At 40.2% G+C, this 15,574-nt stretch overlaps 1 protein-coding gene across 1 annotated transcript in view; it reads right to left on the bottom strand.

Annotated features, from left to right (window-relative positions):
- LOC108767609 (GATA-binding factor C) overlaps positions 1-15,574 on the bottom strand; it is a 72,755-nt gene that overhangs the window by 19,317 nt on the left and 37,864 nt on the right. Inside the window, exon 3 of the mRNA XM_018517572.1 lies at positions 2,014-2,139. Within this exon, the coding sequence (XP_018373074.1) occupies positions 2,014-2,139 (126 nt within the window). The remainder of the gene's footprint in view (positions 1-2,013; positions 2,140-15,574) is intronic.

The following is a 15,574-nucleotide window of genomic DNA, read 5'->3' as shown; positions in this document are numbered from 1 at the left end:
ATTGAAAATTACTCATATTCATGTGTTCAAATAATTCAACTTTTTGTAGAATTCGAAGTTCTAGTATTTTTTTTTTCATAACTTCATATCTAAACTACAAAACCCTGGAGTGATTTTTTTATATTCATTTATTATGAAAAGTTATAATTTTTTAAATCAAATGCCATTTTTTTCCAACTTACAAATCTTTCGGTAATTATAAATTATACTACATTTTATTATTTTCCAAAATGAAAAGTCAATATTTATTCTAGAAAGTTGAAAGTATGTTGGTGAGTTTTTAGAGATTTTTTGAATTATTTTGAAGAGGTGAAAAAACGAAGAGATTCTAGTGACCCTGGTTGGTATGGATAAGGCACCAAATTGTAGATGGTAAGGGTTAATTTAAAAAAAAAAAACAGAATTTGAATTAAACTTTACATAACGTTATCTTATTACATTTTCTTCAAAATAACGTATTATTTTTTAAAATTCTGCCTATAAATGTCTAACATTTACCCAAAACGAACTCGGTATCTCATAATAGGGGCCTTTCCTCTATATGAATGCAGATGCTGTACAAATATCTGTTTTTAATTACGCAAGGATAAAATATCCTCGAAAATATCAGAATGAAGGAGCGGCTGTATTGTCTAAAACGAAATTTTTTTATTGCAGCAAATTATCAATGATAAATCCACTGACGTAAAAATCGCACATATATATGCATTTCTTTGCAAATATCGTAGGTTGAAAAATCAAATGGCGCATTTACCCGAAAAACAACGGTATGCGAGAAATGGCGCGTGCATTTTATCTCGTGAACTCGTTAACTCGGTGAAATTCCTCGGCTAGAAACCGTCGCGACGCGTGTCTCGCCTATTAAGGCCGTCGCCTACACGCTCTCGGTCATCTTCGAGATTTCCGTTTTACGGAAGTCCACCGGCAACAAGAGAGAGAGAGAGAGAGAGAGAGAGAGAGAGCGACAGTCCAACGTATATTAACGTCGTGCATCGCGGATTTGAAATATCGTCTTCAATGAAAAAGAAAAGGAAAAATAGCGACACTCTCTCCGCTCTAGGTCTCCCCCTTCCATCTCGATTACGTTTATCGTGTCCTCCCCCCCCCCCACTTCGTCGCCGCGGCACTCGCTTCCGGCGCTTCCGGTGTCACACGCCGTTGAGCACGCTCCACCCCTTCCAGACGGCCTATGTACGTGTGTAAGGACCACGTCCGGCAAACCAGAAAGCATCCTAATTGTTGGTACAACACCGGTATTTCCCCTCCGCGGCGCTGCTTTCATTGTCTCGAGGGAACTACTCGCGTGTGTGAGTTTGTGTGTTTGCAAACGGCCACCCGCGTGGTTGCTTCCGACGGGAATAACATTAGGCTTATTCGTGTTGCTTGAAATCCACCAAAATTTTTGCACTTGAAACGAGATAAATATATATTCGAGAGTTGAAGAGAAAGAGAGCGAAGATACTGAGTGTAAAAAGTACAACACGACCTATTATATATATATATTATTTAGCCAAGAAAATACAGAGATTTCTTCACGTTATCACGATTCTCCGCGAATCGTTTATACGATATTTCAGATTCGTAAGATTGCTGATAAAATATTGACGATCACTGTGCGAATAAAACGCTTTGATCTATCAATCGAATATAATAAGGAAAATGACTTGAAGTTATCTGTTCGATTATGTTACGTAAGATATAAAAATGGTACCGTTTAACAAGCGATTGTCCGCGATGTCCGCGATAAGTATTGTGAATTAATTCGAAACTACCAGCGGTGTGCGCTAAAGAATAACTTTCTCCGTCGCAATTAATCGACTAATTACGTACGAAGCGTGCCGCAAAGTTGGCGTGAAATTTGCTGACCACAAGTTTCATTGAACAACGTATCGAGAAGAAGCTTCTGTTTTAAAAAGGTATTACAATTGTATTACGGAACTGTCGTACCCCGATTTCGCAGCGCATCGCCGTATATCGTGGCCAGGGAGTAATAAATTAATGAATGTTACTCACGTTGTGCAACTTGTAGTAGAGCCCACAAGCGTTGCAGACTGGCTCACCGGCCTGATTCCTCCGCCAGAGAGTCGTGGTCGCCGTCTTGCAGTTGGCACAGCTGGTGCCCGCCCGTCTCGCCGCACTCTGCAGCGACAGTTTTGGAAAAGAGAAGACACAGATATCACACCCGTCACGTTGGCGTTTCGGACGATCGTTAATTAGATCGCGCGATCATCTCAGTTATGAGCTTTCCACGATAAGCCGTTATCTAAACATTAAGTCTTAAGCCATAAGAAATTGACCAATCACAGTCGAATGTGAGAAGAATAATCGACTGTGGTTGATCGATTTCTTACGACTTAAGACTTAAGCTTAAGTAATGGCTTATTGTAGGAAGCCTATTAGATTTAACCCAAGCAATTAAGATACTTTTCGTAACTTCGATTACCGCACTATCTATGATACCATATACTTACAATTACGTGTAAAAAAAACTTTTTTCAAATTTTTTCTTCAGTTGCAGATATAATAAATTGCAAGATAAATATTGTAATTTAAAGCGCGGGCATACAGACCATTTTGTAGCGTCGCAAAGTGAGTTCTAAATATATTTATGCAATGTAAATATTAAGCAATAAAATGTTAGAGAGCATAGAGCTCTTTTATCTCTTTTGCCAGGGTTAGATCTGTTTAGATATCGACAATTGATAAGAGTTTTTTTAATTTAATTAATTTATTTTAGCGTATGCGAATATTGATAAAATATTATAAGAAAAATGGCGAGGAAAAAAATTACCATTTAAATTAAATATTTAAAATAGCAGATTCATTAAGTAATTAGATTAATCTTCGTCTTACTAGTTATAAAAAAAAAGAAGTCAGAGATTTGGAATAAAAAGGCTCGTATTATTGCTAACGCAAATTAAACAGAGTCGTGGCTTATTTCGAGCTAATAAATAGATGACTTAAATTAATCAATTAACATAAAATACAATAAAATCCAGTATAAAATTTGAAAAAACGAAATTAATAAACAAACATATATAAGATACAATAAAAATTCTATATATAATTCAAACGTTTCGGCTTACAAAGCTTTCTTCAGTGAATACAATGTCAAGACGATGGAACATAACAACTATATGATATACCTACTTATAGCATCAGTGGTGTGTCGATTACATATAAAAACGAACATAGTGTAGCATGTTGAAACCAATAAAATAATTATGAGGAGAGAGACATTTCGGTCAAAAATAGTTCAACTTGATGTCCATGGGTATGAAATGGTTTGCCAAATTCCTCGGTTGAAATCTAGAATCCAGTTTGTCACATAGACTTGAATCCGTAAGATTTGAGAATTATTGTATCAGGAATTTCTCATTGGATTTTCAAAATTGGATTCTCGATTTCAATCGAGGAATTTGGCAAAACATTTTATATCCATGGACATCAAGTTGATGAACTACTTTTTTAACCGAAATATCTCTCTCCTTATAATTTCGTTCTTTCGAATTTTATACTGGATTTTATTGTATCTTATGTTAATTGATTAATTTAAGTCATCTATTTATCAGTTCGAAAAAGTTTAAGTTACGACTCTGTTTAAGAAATCAAATTATACGTGCATCAGTTTTTATAAATATATATTGAAAACCAAAGACATTCTTATCTTACATCACGCACATATATTATTCTTTTAAATTGCTCTTCGAACAAATTGTTTCAAGAAACACGCGGCGCATGGAAATCATGATTAGACTCGCACTATGCGAGAAAGGATTATAAAACGCGCGACGGAATGAAATACTCTTTTCAAGCATGCTCGAGTCCGTCTACTCCCACGCCAGAAGCGCATTCGATCCATCGGCTTATGCGTGGAATCAAAAAGCCACAAGCTTGACGCGGGTTAGCGTGACACATCAACCCCTCAAAATCCCTCCCGGCTGGCTGTCTGCCTGCCTGCCTGCCGAATCGACGTATCTCGAAAGAAAGAGAAGAGCCGATAGCGAGGAGAGCAAGAAGCTTATCGTCGGAAAGCGTCTCCCATTCTTACGGAGTGGGAAACTCAAAAACTCGATCCCGCGTACACCTGTATACCCTCGTTCGACGGCATGCGAGTGGCAAACACTTAACGAAAAGGAGCGGGATCCGTTTTATCCCTCGGGGACTAACCGCGGCTTATTTCCCCACATCCCGAACCGGCGCGGCGCGCGAATGCACTCTCGAACGCGCGCGCGAGAGAGAGAGGGAACGGGAGCAGGTATCCCGCCGCCGTCGGATCCGTATTATAAAATGCCTTCTTCTTCGATCCTTCCCCGACGCACGTATCTACCTTTCACTCTTCTATACCCCCGTCCCTCTTTCTCTGGTTCTTCCTGTTGAACCACTTAACCGTTAATGGATGATACTGTTACCGAAAACTCGGCGCTGCAGGTAAACTTTGGTGCATCGCGCAATGGACGTTGACCGAAACAAATTAATGAACGATATTATTTAGCTCTTTCGAGATTACGGGCTTTGAATCATTATTGCCAAGCGTTCAACATGATAAATTGTCCGTCAAGGATTGTATCTTGATTACTTGAAACTTATATTAATTGGTACATTAATAATAATAATAATTGCAATAATTATTATTTAAATTTTATGCATTTAATTATGCTGATTAATTTTCATGTTGAACTGACATTTCGTACTCGTACACAAAATAATAATATCAAATTTCATGATATTCTATTTATACATGTATACGTCATATGTTTAAAACTTAGCTGCACATATAGCTGATAAGATGAATATACTTAACAAAATCGATCACTGTGCCAAGATAATGGCGGTGACGGCGCGCATAAGATGTTTCTTTTACGAAAGGCGCCCACCTTTGACCCTCCACTTTCGCCCCTTGTTCACCCCCTACTCACAAACCACTTAACCCCCCCCAAGATGACACTGCACCCTGGCACTCGGAAAGGCAGGGCACTGTCGAGCGAAACTATACCTGCGTCATTGTCGGCGAAAGCACAAAATACAGGGGAGAGAGCCTCCCGCCCGGAGACTCGCATAATAGCGAGCTTATTGAAATTTCTTTGAGCGAGAGGAATAGCACGCGTGTCCCCTATGCAAGACATAAAACTGCTCTCCTTTGTTCCCCGCCTTCCCTGTACATTGCGTCACAATGAACTCTGAGACAGTACCAATCGAGAGTGTCTCCGATTTTTTTCTCGTAACGTTTTTCGAGTACCTCTCTTTCGAGCGCAGTCTCGCATTCTATCGATGTTTAGGGACAAATTCGCGGATCAGTGCGTGATCGAGAGTTTGCAGTTTCCGGGGTGGTCGATGCGTGCCTGGTTATTGTAGTGCATGTCATAAAAAAATTTCAAAGATCGAGAGATAAGCAGCAACTGCCGCGCGCAATTATGTCGCAAAGAGGAGGTCCATTATCCTTCCATGAAGGATAATGGATCTCCTTATTAAATTAATACAAGTTTAACACATATTTGTTTATCCCTTAATTGCTAACCTACTTTTGACGCATGATGAATTTATGCTGCCTCAGTAAAATCTATCGTTCTTCGATCCATTTTTGTCCCGACGTCCATCGCGGAGAACGGACCCTTGTTTACCTCGAGAATGGAGCGCGCAAGGGTCGGAAGGCACGGGAAGGAGGTTCGGGGAGGGACGAGACCGACGAGAGAGAAGGTAGGTACGGTGCGGTGTGTAATCATGCCTTATCTGCCGGATCTTATCAACCCTTGCGCGTAGCAAAAGGGGCCCGCGGGTGCGCTCGTTGCGGGGAAAGCCCTCCGCCCTGGAATCAATACGCGGAGAGAGCCACCTCATCAATATAGCCGCGCCGCTATCTGCTCTAGATCTTTGACACCCTCGCCCCTTCGGGCGGGGAGTTGGGACAATCCGAAAATCGCCGACCGACACCTACCGGCCATCACGTCGCGCGGCTAATGGTTATTAAACGAGAACGCAGGACGAGTTTCCAGACGAGCGGGTTCCGACTGTCCGGAGGATCATTAGCAAATGGAGAATAATTCGACGACGGCGGAACACAGAGTATCATGGCGTACACGAGAAACACGGCCTTCATGAACTCTCCCTTTCTTTCGAGTGGAATCATCAAAAGCGAGATTGCATTTATTCAGAATATAAATTATTTTGGTATTTGATTTATTTTTCTAAGCAATCAAGACTACACTCTAAAAAATAGCGGTGTGAACTTAACACCAGTCGGTGTCTATATAATTCTCATTGTGTTAAATTAATATCAATATGATATGGATTTAACATCATGGATTTTAAATCCATACCATGATGGTGTTGATATAAATAGGAGTTTCAAATCCACACTATATATATGTTGGTTAATTTAATATGAAAATTATATATCGCGTGAATGTTGAATCTATATTAAAGGTATTAAATCTACATCGATATTTTTCAGGGTTGCCACAGAAAATAAATTTTAAAATTCCCTGACTTTTCCAGGTTTTCCAGATGAAAATGGAAAATTTTCCGTGACTAATATAAAATATGTAAATTTTAACATTTAGACTCGAGGATTGTAGGAGAGTTATATTATTAAAGACGCAAAAAAAGCTTAGTAGCATAGTAAAATTTTAGGTGCAAATTCAAGCCAGCAAAAAATAAATTTTGAAGAAAAGAATGCAGTTACGACGAAAAAGAGGGATCAAATAAAAATATTGAATAAAATATAAATTGTAATTATTTTGTTAAAATCGTTTAAAAAGTGCGCAAGTTTTTTACATTTTCCCCTGACTGTTCCTGGTTTTCCCGGTTTTCCACGTCTTTGGCAACCTGAGAATGTAGAGATCCTAAATCATAGTCTTGAGCGATTTTGTCAAAATCCTACGAGAGAGAAAGGTACCCTCTCACTTTAACTTTTACTGTCTCTGTAATATCACAATTAAAGTTATAAAGTGAAACAGTATAAGTTAGAATGAGATAGTATATATACAGAGAAAAATAATTTATCTTTCTCTCTTGCAGAACTCTGACAAAATCGCTCAGCAGACTGTTACAGAGTCTCTAGTCAAGACATATTTAACTTGACTGAATTTATTTTTAAGTTGAAAATCGCTTGTTACGACACGGAATTATTTCTGCTCGTACACGATCTCGAAATACAGCTGGCTCGACCGCTCGTTGTCGAGCATCCGAATGTTCCTTCGTGCGAGAGCGACTGACTGGTCAGGCGGCACGATCGTGCACGCATTGCTGGGCGATTAGATCCCTGAAAGTATTCTCGTTCTCCACGGTAAGTCCTGTCCCTTCCGTTCGCAGGACAGGAGTCTCTCGTTCGCGCACGATCCTCGCCAGCGGAAACGTCGACGTCGACGTCGATCTCGAATCGGGAGCCTCGCGAGCGCGAGCGAGACGCGCGTCTATGTCCACGGGAAATTTATTTAACTCGCGCGTATATCCCGCGAAGGACGAGCTCCCGGTAATTGCCCCCGTGCGCGTATCGAGGACTCGCGCTAGCGCGGACAATACTTTATCATCCGCTGCCGGGTACGTTTGGAACCGGTTGCCTCCAGAAGGCAGAGCTCCGGACACTGACGGATATGACATTTCTGAAGTTCGCGGCGATCTACGTTTCTCTCGTCCCTTTATTCCTATTTTATCTCCCTTCTCTTGCTTTCTTTTTCCCGTAGCCGCTACCCTTACACCCCGCTCCCTCCTTCCTTTCCCACTAGCTTCGAAGCCACAGTCGTCAGTCTTTCTCTTCCTCGCTCCTCTTCTATTTTTTTATCTTCTTCTTCCTCCTTCTTCGACTCACGTTTCCCTCGTTCGTTTTGTTTCACCCCCTCGTTGCCACCCCAACGGCGTACATCGACTCGCCTCAACGTCTCGAGAAGGAGAAGAGGAGGAGATGAAGAAGAGGGAAAGAGATCTTTCTCTCTCTCGACGAATCGTATTTTTATTTGCCTTCGGTCTTCGTGCGAGGTTCTTCGAACGAGGGAATGAGCAAGACTCGAGGAACGCGTCATTCTCGAAATTGAAAACTGGATTATCAGCTTCGACATTCGGTCCGACAGCTAATTCGATGGTCAATCATACATTCATGACTAAGTTTTGAGATAAACGTGCATTTCTCATCATTAAGATATAATCATTAAGACATGAATTAAAAAATAATTGAAAGATTTATATATATATGCATATGTATGTATCACTAATAATACGTTATACGATATACTACAAGTTTTTAAGATGTAACCGATAATAAAAGCTATATTCTGACTGGTAACGTCATGTATTCTAATCAATAAATATTGCATTCAGTAATGTAAACAGCTCGATCCAAGAAACATCTTATAAGAGATAATTTTCAGATCTTTTAGAAAGTCCCGAGAACATCTTTACGACGTCTTTTAATAGTCTTAAAAACCACCAAAGTCTTAAAGAAGATGTCTTGGAGTCATTTTTTACGCGCATGTTGTCTGGTAAAAAAAAATAACATGTTTGATAAAAATAAAAATGTGACACTACGACGAGATGAAGCGACGGAAATGCTGTCGCTTATCATGATATCCTTAATGCGCTAATCCTGTATAAGATAAAAACAAAGCAAAAAAGGTTGCCTGGAGAATATAGAGCTACCGATATCAGTACCAACACGATTGCGTGAGATCACGATCTCCGTCTGCCGACTAGGCCATTACACATTATTAATTAGCTCGATATACTGATTAATGATCAGATTCTCGATAATCCTAATACCATACGCAATGCTTGCACTTCTCTCTAGATGAAGCTACCCGAAGATCCGCCAAAAGAACTCCTACCGATATTTCAATTGAACAAGATAACTCTCATCTTAAATGTTTAAATTGAAACAGTCTCGTATAAAGATGTACAAAATTTTTTTAATTTCCAGCAATTAATTAATTCTAGAAAATCTCACTGTTGATATCGTAAGAAAATAATTAATTTTTTTTTTCAAATTGTTTTATCAATGGTTAGATATATAATAGTTTGATATTAATATCGTTGATATTAAAATCGTTTTCCCAAGCTATTTATGAAATGAATAACAATTAAATTAGCATTAGATGATGATTAATGATATTCTAACGATATCTTTGTCGCTCGATGGCTTCTGAGAAGCCGATTTTCATTCGGAATAACAAAATCAATGCTCGTCTACATGCATCTATATTTGTTCGACGTTCCGACGATAATTACTTACTCTTTCGATGTCATGACCGATTGATAATGCGCTGACAATTAACTTTGAAAAATTGTTTTCGATCAGCATACCGATTCTATCACGTGAATCGCTTTAGGTCCTTTCATATTAGAAATTATGCGATCTCAAGAAGAGGATTCTTCATTGTTTCCGGAGATAAACAATTTTTTTTAGTTTAGAATCTATTCTCTAAATCTATTCTCTGAATCAGTGAATAGTCACTAATTACCTATACTAATTAACCATACTTGGCATTGATAATCAGTGAAGTTCATCTAAAAAAGGAAGAATATTTGAACATTATATAACTAAAATACTGATATTTGCATGTTAATTTCAATCTTCCAATATCATATTCATTGAATTTAAGCACAAAACAAGGTTAGTTAGATCACATAATAAAGATTAGTTAGCTAAGTTAGGGATCTCACATTTAATTCACTGATTACCAGTGGCACACTTGGCACTGATACCAGTGATTATCCACTGATTCAGATTTAGAGAGTAAATTGGCAACTATAAAGTTCCATCGGTTGCTCCAAGTGTAATCGTGGCACAGATTTCTCCAAGATGTTTTGGCATTTTGGGATCGTTAGAGTCGAGGAGCTCCGTGTTACGAAAGGGAACGTCAGAGATCTACACTGAAGGGATCAGCGGCGAAATCGGCTGACACTTTTCCGTGAGAGCAGGTCCGCATTGCGCGCTAGAGAGAGACTATCGTTTTACGAGCGTAGCCTCGATAACGATCTCCGTGTATCCTTGACTAAATCGTGACTGGAAGCGGCAGGGAGCGGGCGGACAGAGCGCACCGATACACGCTCGGCTACAAACATTGTTCTCGAGATACAAATTACTCGTACGGCGCGGCAGCAGCAGCAACAGCGTTTGCCAATGATAGGGCGGAATATGTAATAGGAAGCTGGAGTGACGAATGTAGAGAAAGAGAAACAAAAAGAGAAAAGGTTACTCTCTAAATTCTTTCGAGTGGAATCTCATTTTAAAGAGCGAATATTGAGCTAGTTTTGAGAAAGAGTAACCCAATTTTCAAGTAACTTTAAGAGTGAGACTCTCCAGAGTGACAGTTTCGAGGACAGTTCACTCTAGAAGTTTTGGAGAGCAGAGAAGGTTAATTTCACCATCTCTCTTATTCTTTCTTTCTCTCCTGTCGAATTGTCCAACGAGGAACTCCTCGATGAAAAGTAGCTTGCTTTTACTGTTATTATTCAAAAGTAGCTGCGCCGGGGATTCCACCTTGCGATCTCGCGCCCGGATGCGAAGAAACGGTTCCGTTAAGCCGGTTCTACATTAGTTGCAAGTTGATCGCAAGTTTGTTGCGATAGCCAATATGAAGCATTGATTTCAAAATGCAAGCTTCAGACAACTTCAAACAATTAGTGTAGAAGCGGCTTTAAGGGCCATCTACATAAATCGCAAACGCAGAACGCAGTTCGCAGACGCATTTGCGACAGCCAATGAAAAGCTGTTATTAATACCATTGACGCTTCTGATTGGCTGTCGCAAACCACGTGGAACCGGCTCGAGAGGAATCGCGACGTGGCTCTCTTTCTCTCGGGAGCGTTTTCGCGCACGTGGACCGAAGAAGTCGCGGATGCTGAGAGAGCCGTCGCCATCGTCTTCGTCTCGGTGGCGATATCTCAAGCTCTCTCGGGGAAGCGCACACCCCGAGGCGGCATGTGTAATACGAATAAATACGGCACGTCGCGCAGTGTATACTCGCGGCAGCCTGTATGCAACGGCCGCGGCGCGGCGCGGCAGGCGCATAATATAATGCACCGACGGTACTGCGCGGCGTGCGCGCTTGTGACTGTGACAAGTAGTGGTACCACATTCCTAACACTAGCTCGCGTTCCGGCTGCTCTCGGTGCACAGCAGCGTGCACAAACAAGCCCTTCTCCCCTTCCTTCCTTTCCTCCTCCAACATCGCTACCCTTCCCCTTTACTTATCTTTACCCCTGTTCTTCCTCTGTTTTTCCTCTTCATCTCTCTCTCTCTCTCTCTCTCTCCCTTTCTACATCGTGATCTAAGGTGGGGTACGAACAATGCTCGGATCCGTACAAAAAGTGCATCACGGATAGTGGTACCTCGAGTCGTTCCACCGGTCGTTCGCAGAAATTACTTAACGATGATAAATGAAGCATGGAGAACGTTATGTTACAGATTACACAAGTCACATTTATGATAAAACTATTATTACTATAAGTCGACGTACAATAGCTCCAGCTAATAGGATGTGGTTGTTCTAGTTTCAAGGGATCGATATATTTCCATGACTGCAACTAAGCCTATTAACTTCCTCGACAACAGTCTCAATCTTCCATTATTCAGATGAGTTCTCGGACTTTGAAATCCAACGGGTAATACGCGGGTGAAGTTACAATGCCGATCTCGCGGGCACAGAGAAATGTAGTTTGGAAAACAGTTCACGCGGAAATATATATCGCGCCATTTGCGGTTTCAAAAAACTTTCTTTACACGCGATTGTCGCGAAGTCAAGTTTACTCTTTGCATTTTGTTGGAGACCCGAGAATACGGCGCCAATGAGAAATGTGGAAAGTAAGGTCGCTCCTCGTACGCACTCTCACGTTAATGCATTAAACGATTGCGCACCTTCTCGCCTCGCCAAGTATCCGATGTCTCTCCAATTTTTCTTCGACTCTCCACCCGCAATTACATATTCCGCGCGAAATCATCCGTTTATCGAAGTCTCAAGGATACACCGTGCAACGTATATTACAACGTTCCGAGAATTGTGGAAAGTAAGGTCGTACGCTCCATGCATGTCGTGTGAATACATTAAGTCCATCTAATTCCACTTTATCGCGCGCGAGCGGCAACGTACTCGCATAATTACCTAATTAATCGCCAGATTGTCAGTCGAATATAATAGAATTGCATTTATTGCATATAATCCTGTATTTTATCATTTCACAAGCGTTCAATATATAAAGGTGTAAAAATTTTATCTTTTTACTTTGATGATATAACCACTTAAGAACTTCAAAGAGAAATCCGATGGGTCCTGCCACTTACGTATAGAAAGAACAGTCTTGCTGAAGTATTAAAAAATTTACCTAGATACAGATCTGAAAATTAATTTTATTCGACATCAAAATAATTATGTAGAACGTTTAAACGTTGATGACAAAAGGTTTTAATATTCTAGCTACAGTTTAAATATCCTACATAATTATATTGATGATACAAAGAAAATTATTTTCAGATCTATATCTAATGGGTACTTGAACAAAACCATTCTTTTCATGCAAGACTAAGGGTGTCTGTCAAAAGCAATTATTATTATTATTATTATTAGTTTAAAGAGGTTTCATTTGAATATACAGCTTTGTTAATTCATCATCCGCTGAAATACTTATAATTAACGAATCAGCGTCAGGGAACGAGGTCACGCGTGTTCGACATGTCCCACGCCAGTGGATTGGGAGGTTGCACGCATTCTACGAAGTGCATCGCGCGACTCGATCTCGCGGTATCGATACACTGGCAGAAGGAGACAAGGTGGATAGAAGGAGCGAGAGGAGGGAGATACGAGAAAACGAGAGAGAGAGAGCCTAGCCATTACCGCCGCACTGCTACTACGAAGTATGGTAGCCAATCTATATGATAAACAGTCTGTGTTAGGTGCACACGCGTACAACCGTATATACGTACACGTACGTGGTTGGTGTCCCAGTTAATAAGCACCCTAGCACGAATAATGCATGCCCGTGTCATTTGGGACCGTCTCGGGTCACCGTGTCGCGATAGGACCACACGTCCAAAGGCATCTTTCCACGAAAGAGATACCTTGCGTCTCGCTTGATATCTATTTCTTATTTGATATCCGTTTCATATACTATTATTACTCACTCCAAATCTAAATACATAATAAGTGTCATATATGTACCCTTTAAAGCTTTTAGAGCTCTTGAAGATTGAAAATTAAGCCACTCTTTTTCAAGACTAGCTCAATTTTTATTCTTTAGACTGAGATTCCACTCCATTCAGGTAGTATGTGATTTAATTTTCCATGTAAAAATAACACTATACTACACGCTTAAATGTATAAATCCTATTTTGTATGCAATATATAATGCTCTTCAAAATTTTTAGAGTGCGGAATCTCACTCTTAAAGATTGAAAATTGAACTCTTTTTCAAGACTGGTTCAGTTTTACTCTTTAGAGTGAGATTCTACTCCAAAGAATTTGAAGAGTATGTTATTCTTTCCTTATATTATTGATAGGGTGTTATTTTCACACGAAAAACTAAATTATACACATATATCGAAGTCATTACACATCCGATTTGCGGTACTACGACGAAGATACCCAGCGACGAAAAATTCTACGGTCAACGTCATAGATTCCATATGACATGCAAAACGATATTGTATTCGCGACGGGTACGACGATCGTCGACGGTATTCATCGAGGAAAATACTTAATAATTGGTTTGCTATTATGCAGTTATAATGTAGAGTTGTCTCGGTGGATAATTACGCTGCCCCGAGCTATTAAAATAAACGGCTCGCCAATGTCGCCATCGATAAAAATTATATTTGACATATAACGTTCATCGTACGAACGTTAATATTAATTTAGAAATATCACGGTTGCGCGTGATGCAACGTACGGCAAAACAATTTACAATTTTTCCTATTAATCTCATTACGACCAGCGCCTTTGGATCACGTCATTCTCTTCGCGCGCAACTAAATCGCGAGCTTTTCGTTAAACCGGGCCGTAAATTATAAGAGAGTGCGTGCTTCGTAAGTTATAAGAGGAGCGATACATTATAAATCACTGGACCGAGTGAGTCTCAGATTTCTATCGCGGTATTATCGCATCGTGGCGATACTATCGTTACGATTATCACGACAAAGCGCGGGCGGGCGTCTCCCGCCGTCGCTTTATTTAACGGCGCAGAAATATCTACGCGCTCGCTCGCTCGTTGCTATTCCGGAGAAGCTGAAACGAGACATTGAACAGACCTTGGTCGGGTAACCAACCTTTCACTCATCTTCCACATAGAGAACGCGCCACGGAGATCGACGAGGCAAACGATTTTCACCGTGCACACGCCATGACGTAGCCGACCACGCCATTCCGCCGATTGACTCTGCCTTTCTAATAGTGCCGCTCTGACCGACCGACGAGCCCAAAGAACGACGGCTCAAATTGTTCGCAAATATAATGGCCGCCGCGTGATACAAATAGATTTTATAATATCATGCCGGTTACGTCACGTGAGATCATTTATCCGTTCGTTTTGAAAGACGCGTTCCGCTCGCGCGGTGGAAGGAGGGGGGGGGGGGATTACCGTTCCGAAATCGAACGCGCAATTGGTATAATAATTATATCGTTAATGCGATAAACCGCGCGTAACGTGATAAGCAAATCGCGTTAATCCCCGCAAGAAATATGTCTGATGAAGATAAACTCGCGGCAGCATCGCCGTCGCTTAGCCTCGAACGCGGTATAAATTTTCTCTCTTCGTTTATCTTTTTCCAAGACAACTAGGTGGTAATCGGTTGGTAACAGATCTCTTTATTCTTACACTCTGTGTCAATGTCTTCTTTTTCTAATTCTCTTCCTCTGTCGAAGCGTAAAAATCCTGATGTAAAAGAGAATTTTTAAATGGAGTCGGTTATTGCAGCGGAGCTGTTGATGCAACGGATTGCAGTGGAATTAAAAGAAATCGAAAAAGGAAGATATGTTGCTAATTTATACATTCTATTTGCATATTTGAAATTTTCCTTGTAATTTATTCTTTTTAATTTATTTAATAAATTGCTATTAATTTTAATAATCATACATAACTTAAGTCATAATATTTTATATAAATGTATAAATATATAGTTGACTCTCAATTTTAATTTGATGACTTGCCTGTCATGTAAAAGATCTATATAATTTGCAATGGGCGGACTTGATCGTTACACAAGAATTTGATGTGTTTAATCCCGTTACGATATTAATTATTTCAAAGAATAATCGCGACAGGAATACATCGAACCGGGGATGTCTGGTCGTAGAAACGGCGATAAAGGATGCAGATGATTTCAGGATACAAAGTCGAGCGCAAGTGATCTCTATGTCCTGTACACCCACACGTTAAAATACATTCTTACGTTCTGCCCGCGAGTAAAGGCCCTTGCACACTGTATGGGCATTCGAAATTGTGAAATGGAGCAATTTGACAAAACTTCATATGTAGATGTGTGTAAAATGGCGATGGTGTCATTAGGAGTATCGTTTCACGTCTCGAGTCATAATTCACGACTGAGTCGTTTGTCATTTAACTGAAATACGTCGTTTAATTAATACGAGCCGCG

This window comes from Trachymyrmex cornetzi, unplaced genomic scaffold, assembly GCF_001594075.2.
Source record: "Trachymyrmex cornetzi isolate Tcor2-1 unplaced genomic scaffold, Tcor1.1 scaffold7, whole genome shotgun sequence".
Lineage (NCBI taxonomy): Eukaryota > Metazoa > Arthropoda > Insecta > Hymenoptera > Formicidae > Trachymyrmex > Trachymyrmex cornetzi.
This window is presented reverse-complemented; position numbering and strand designations above follow the sequence as displayed.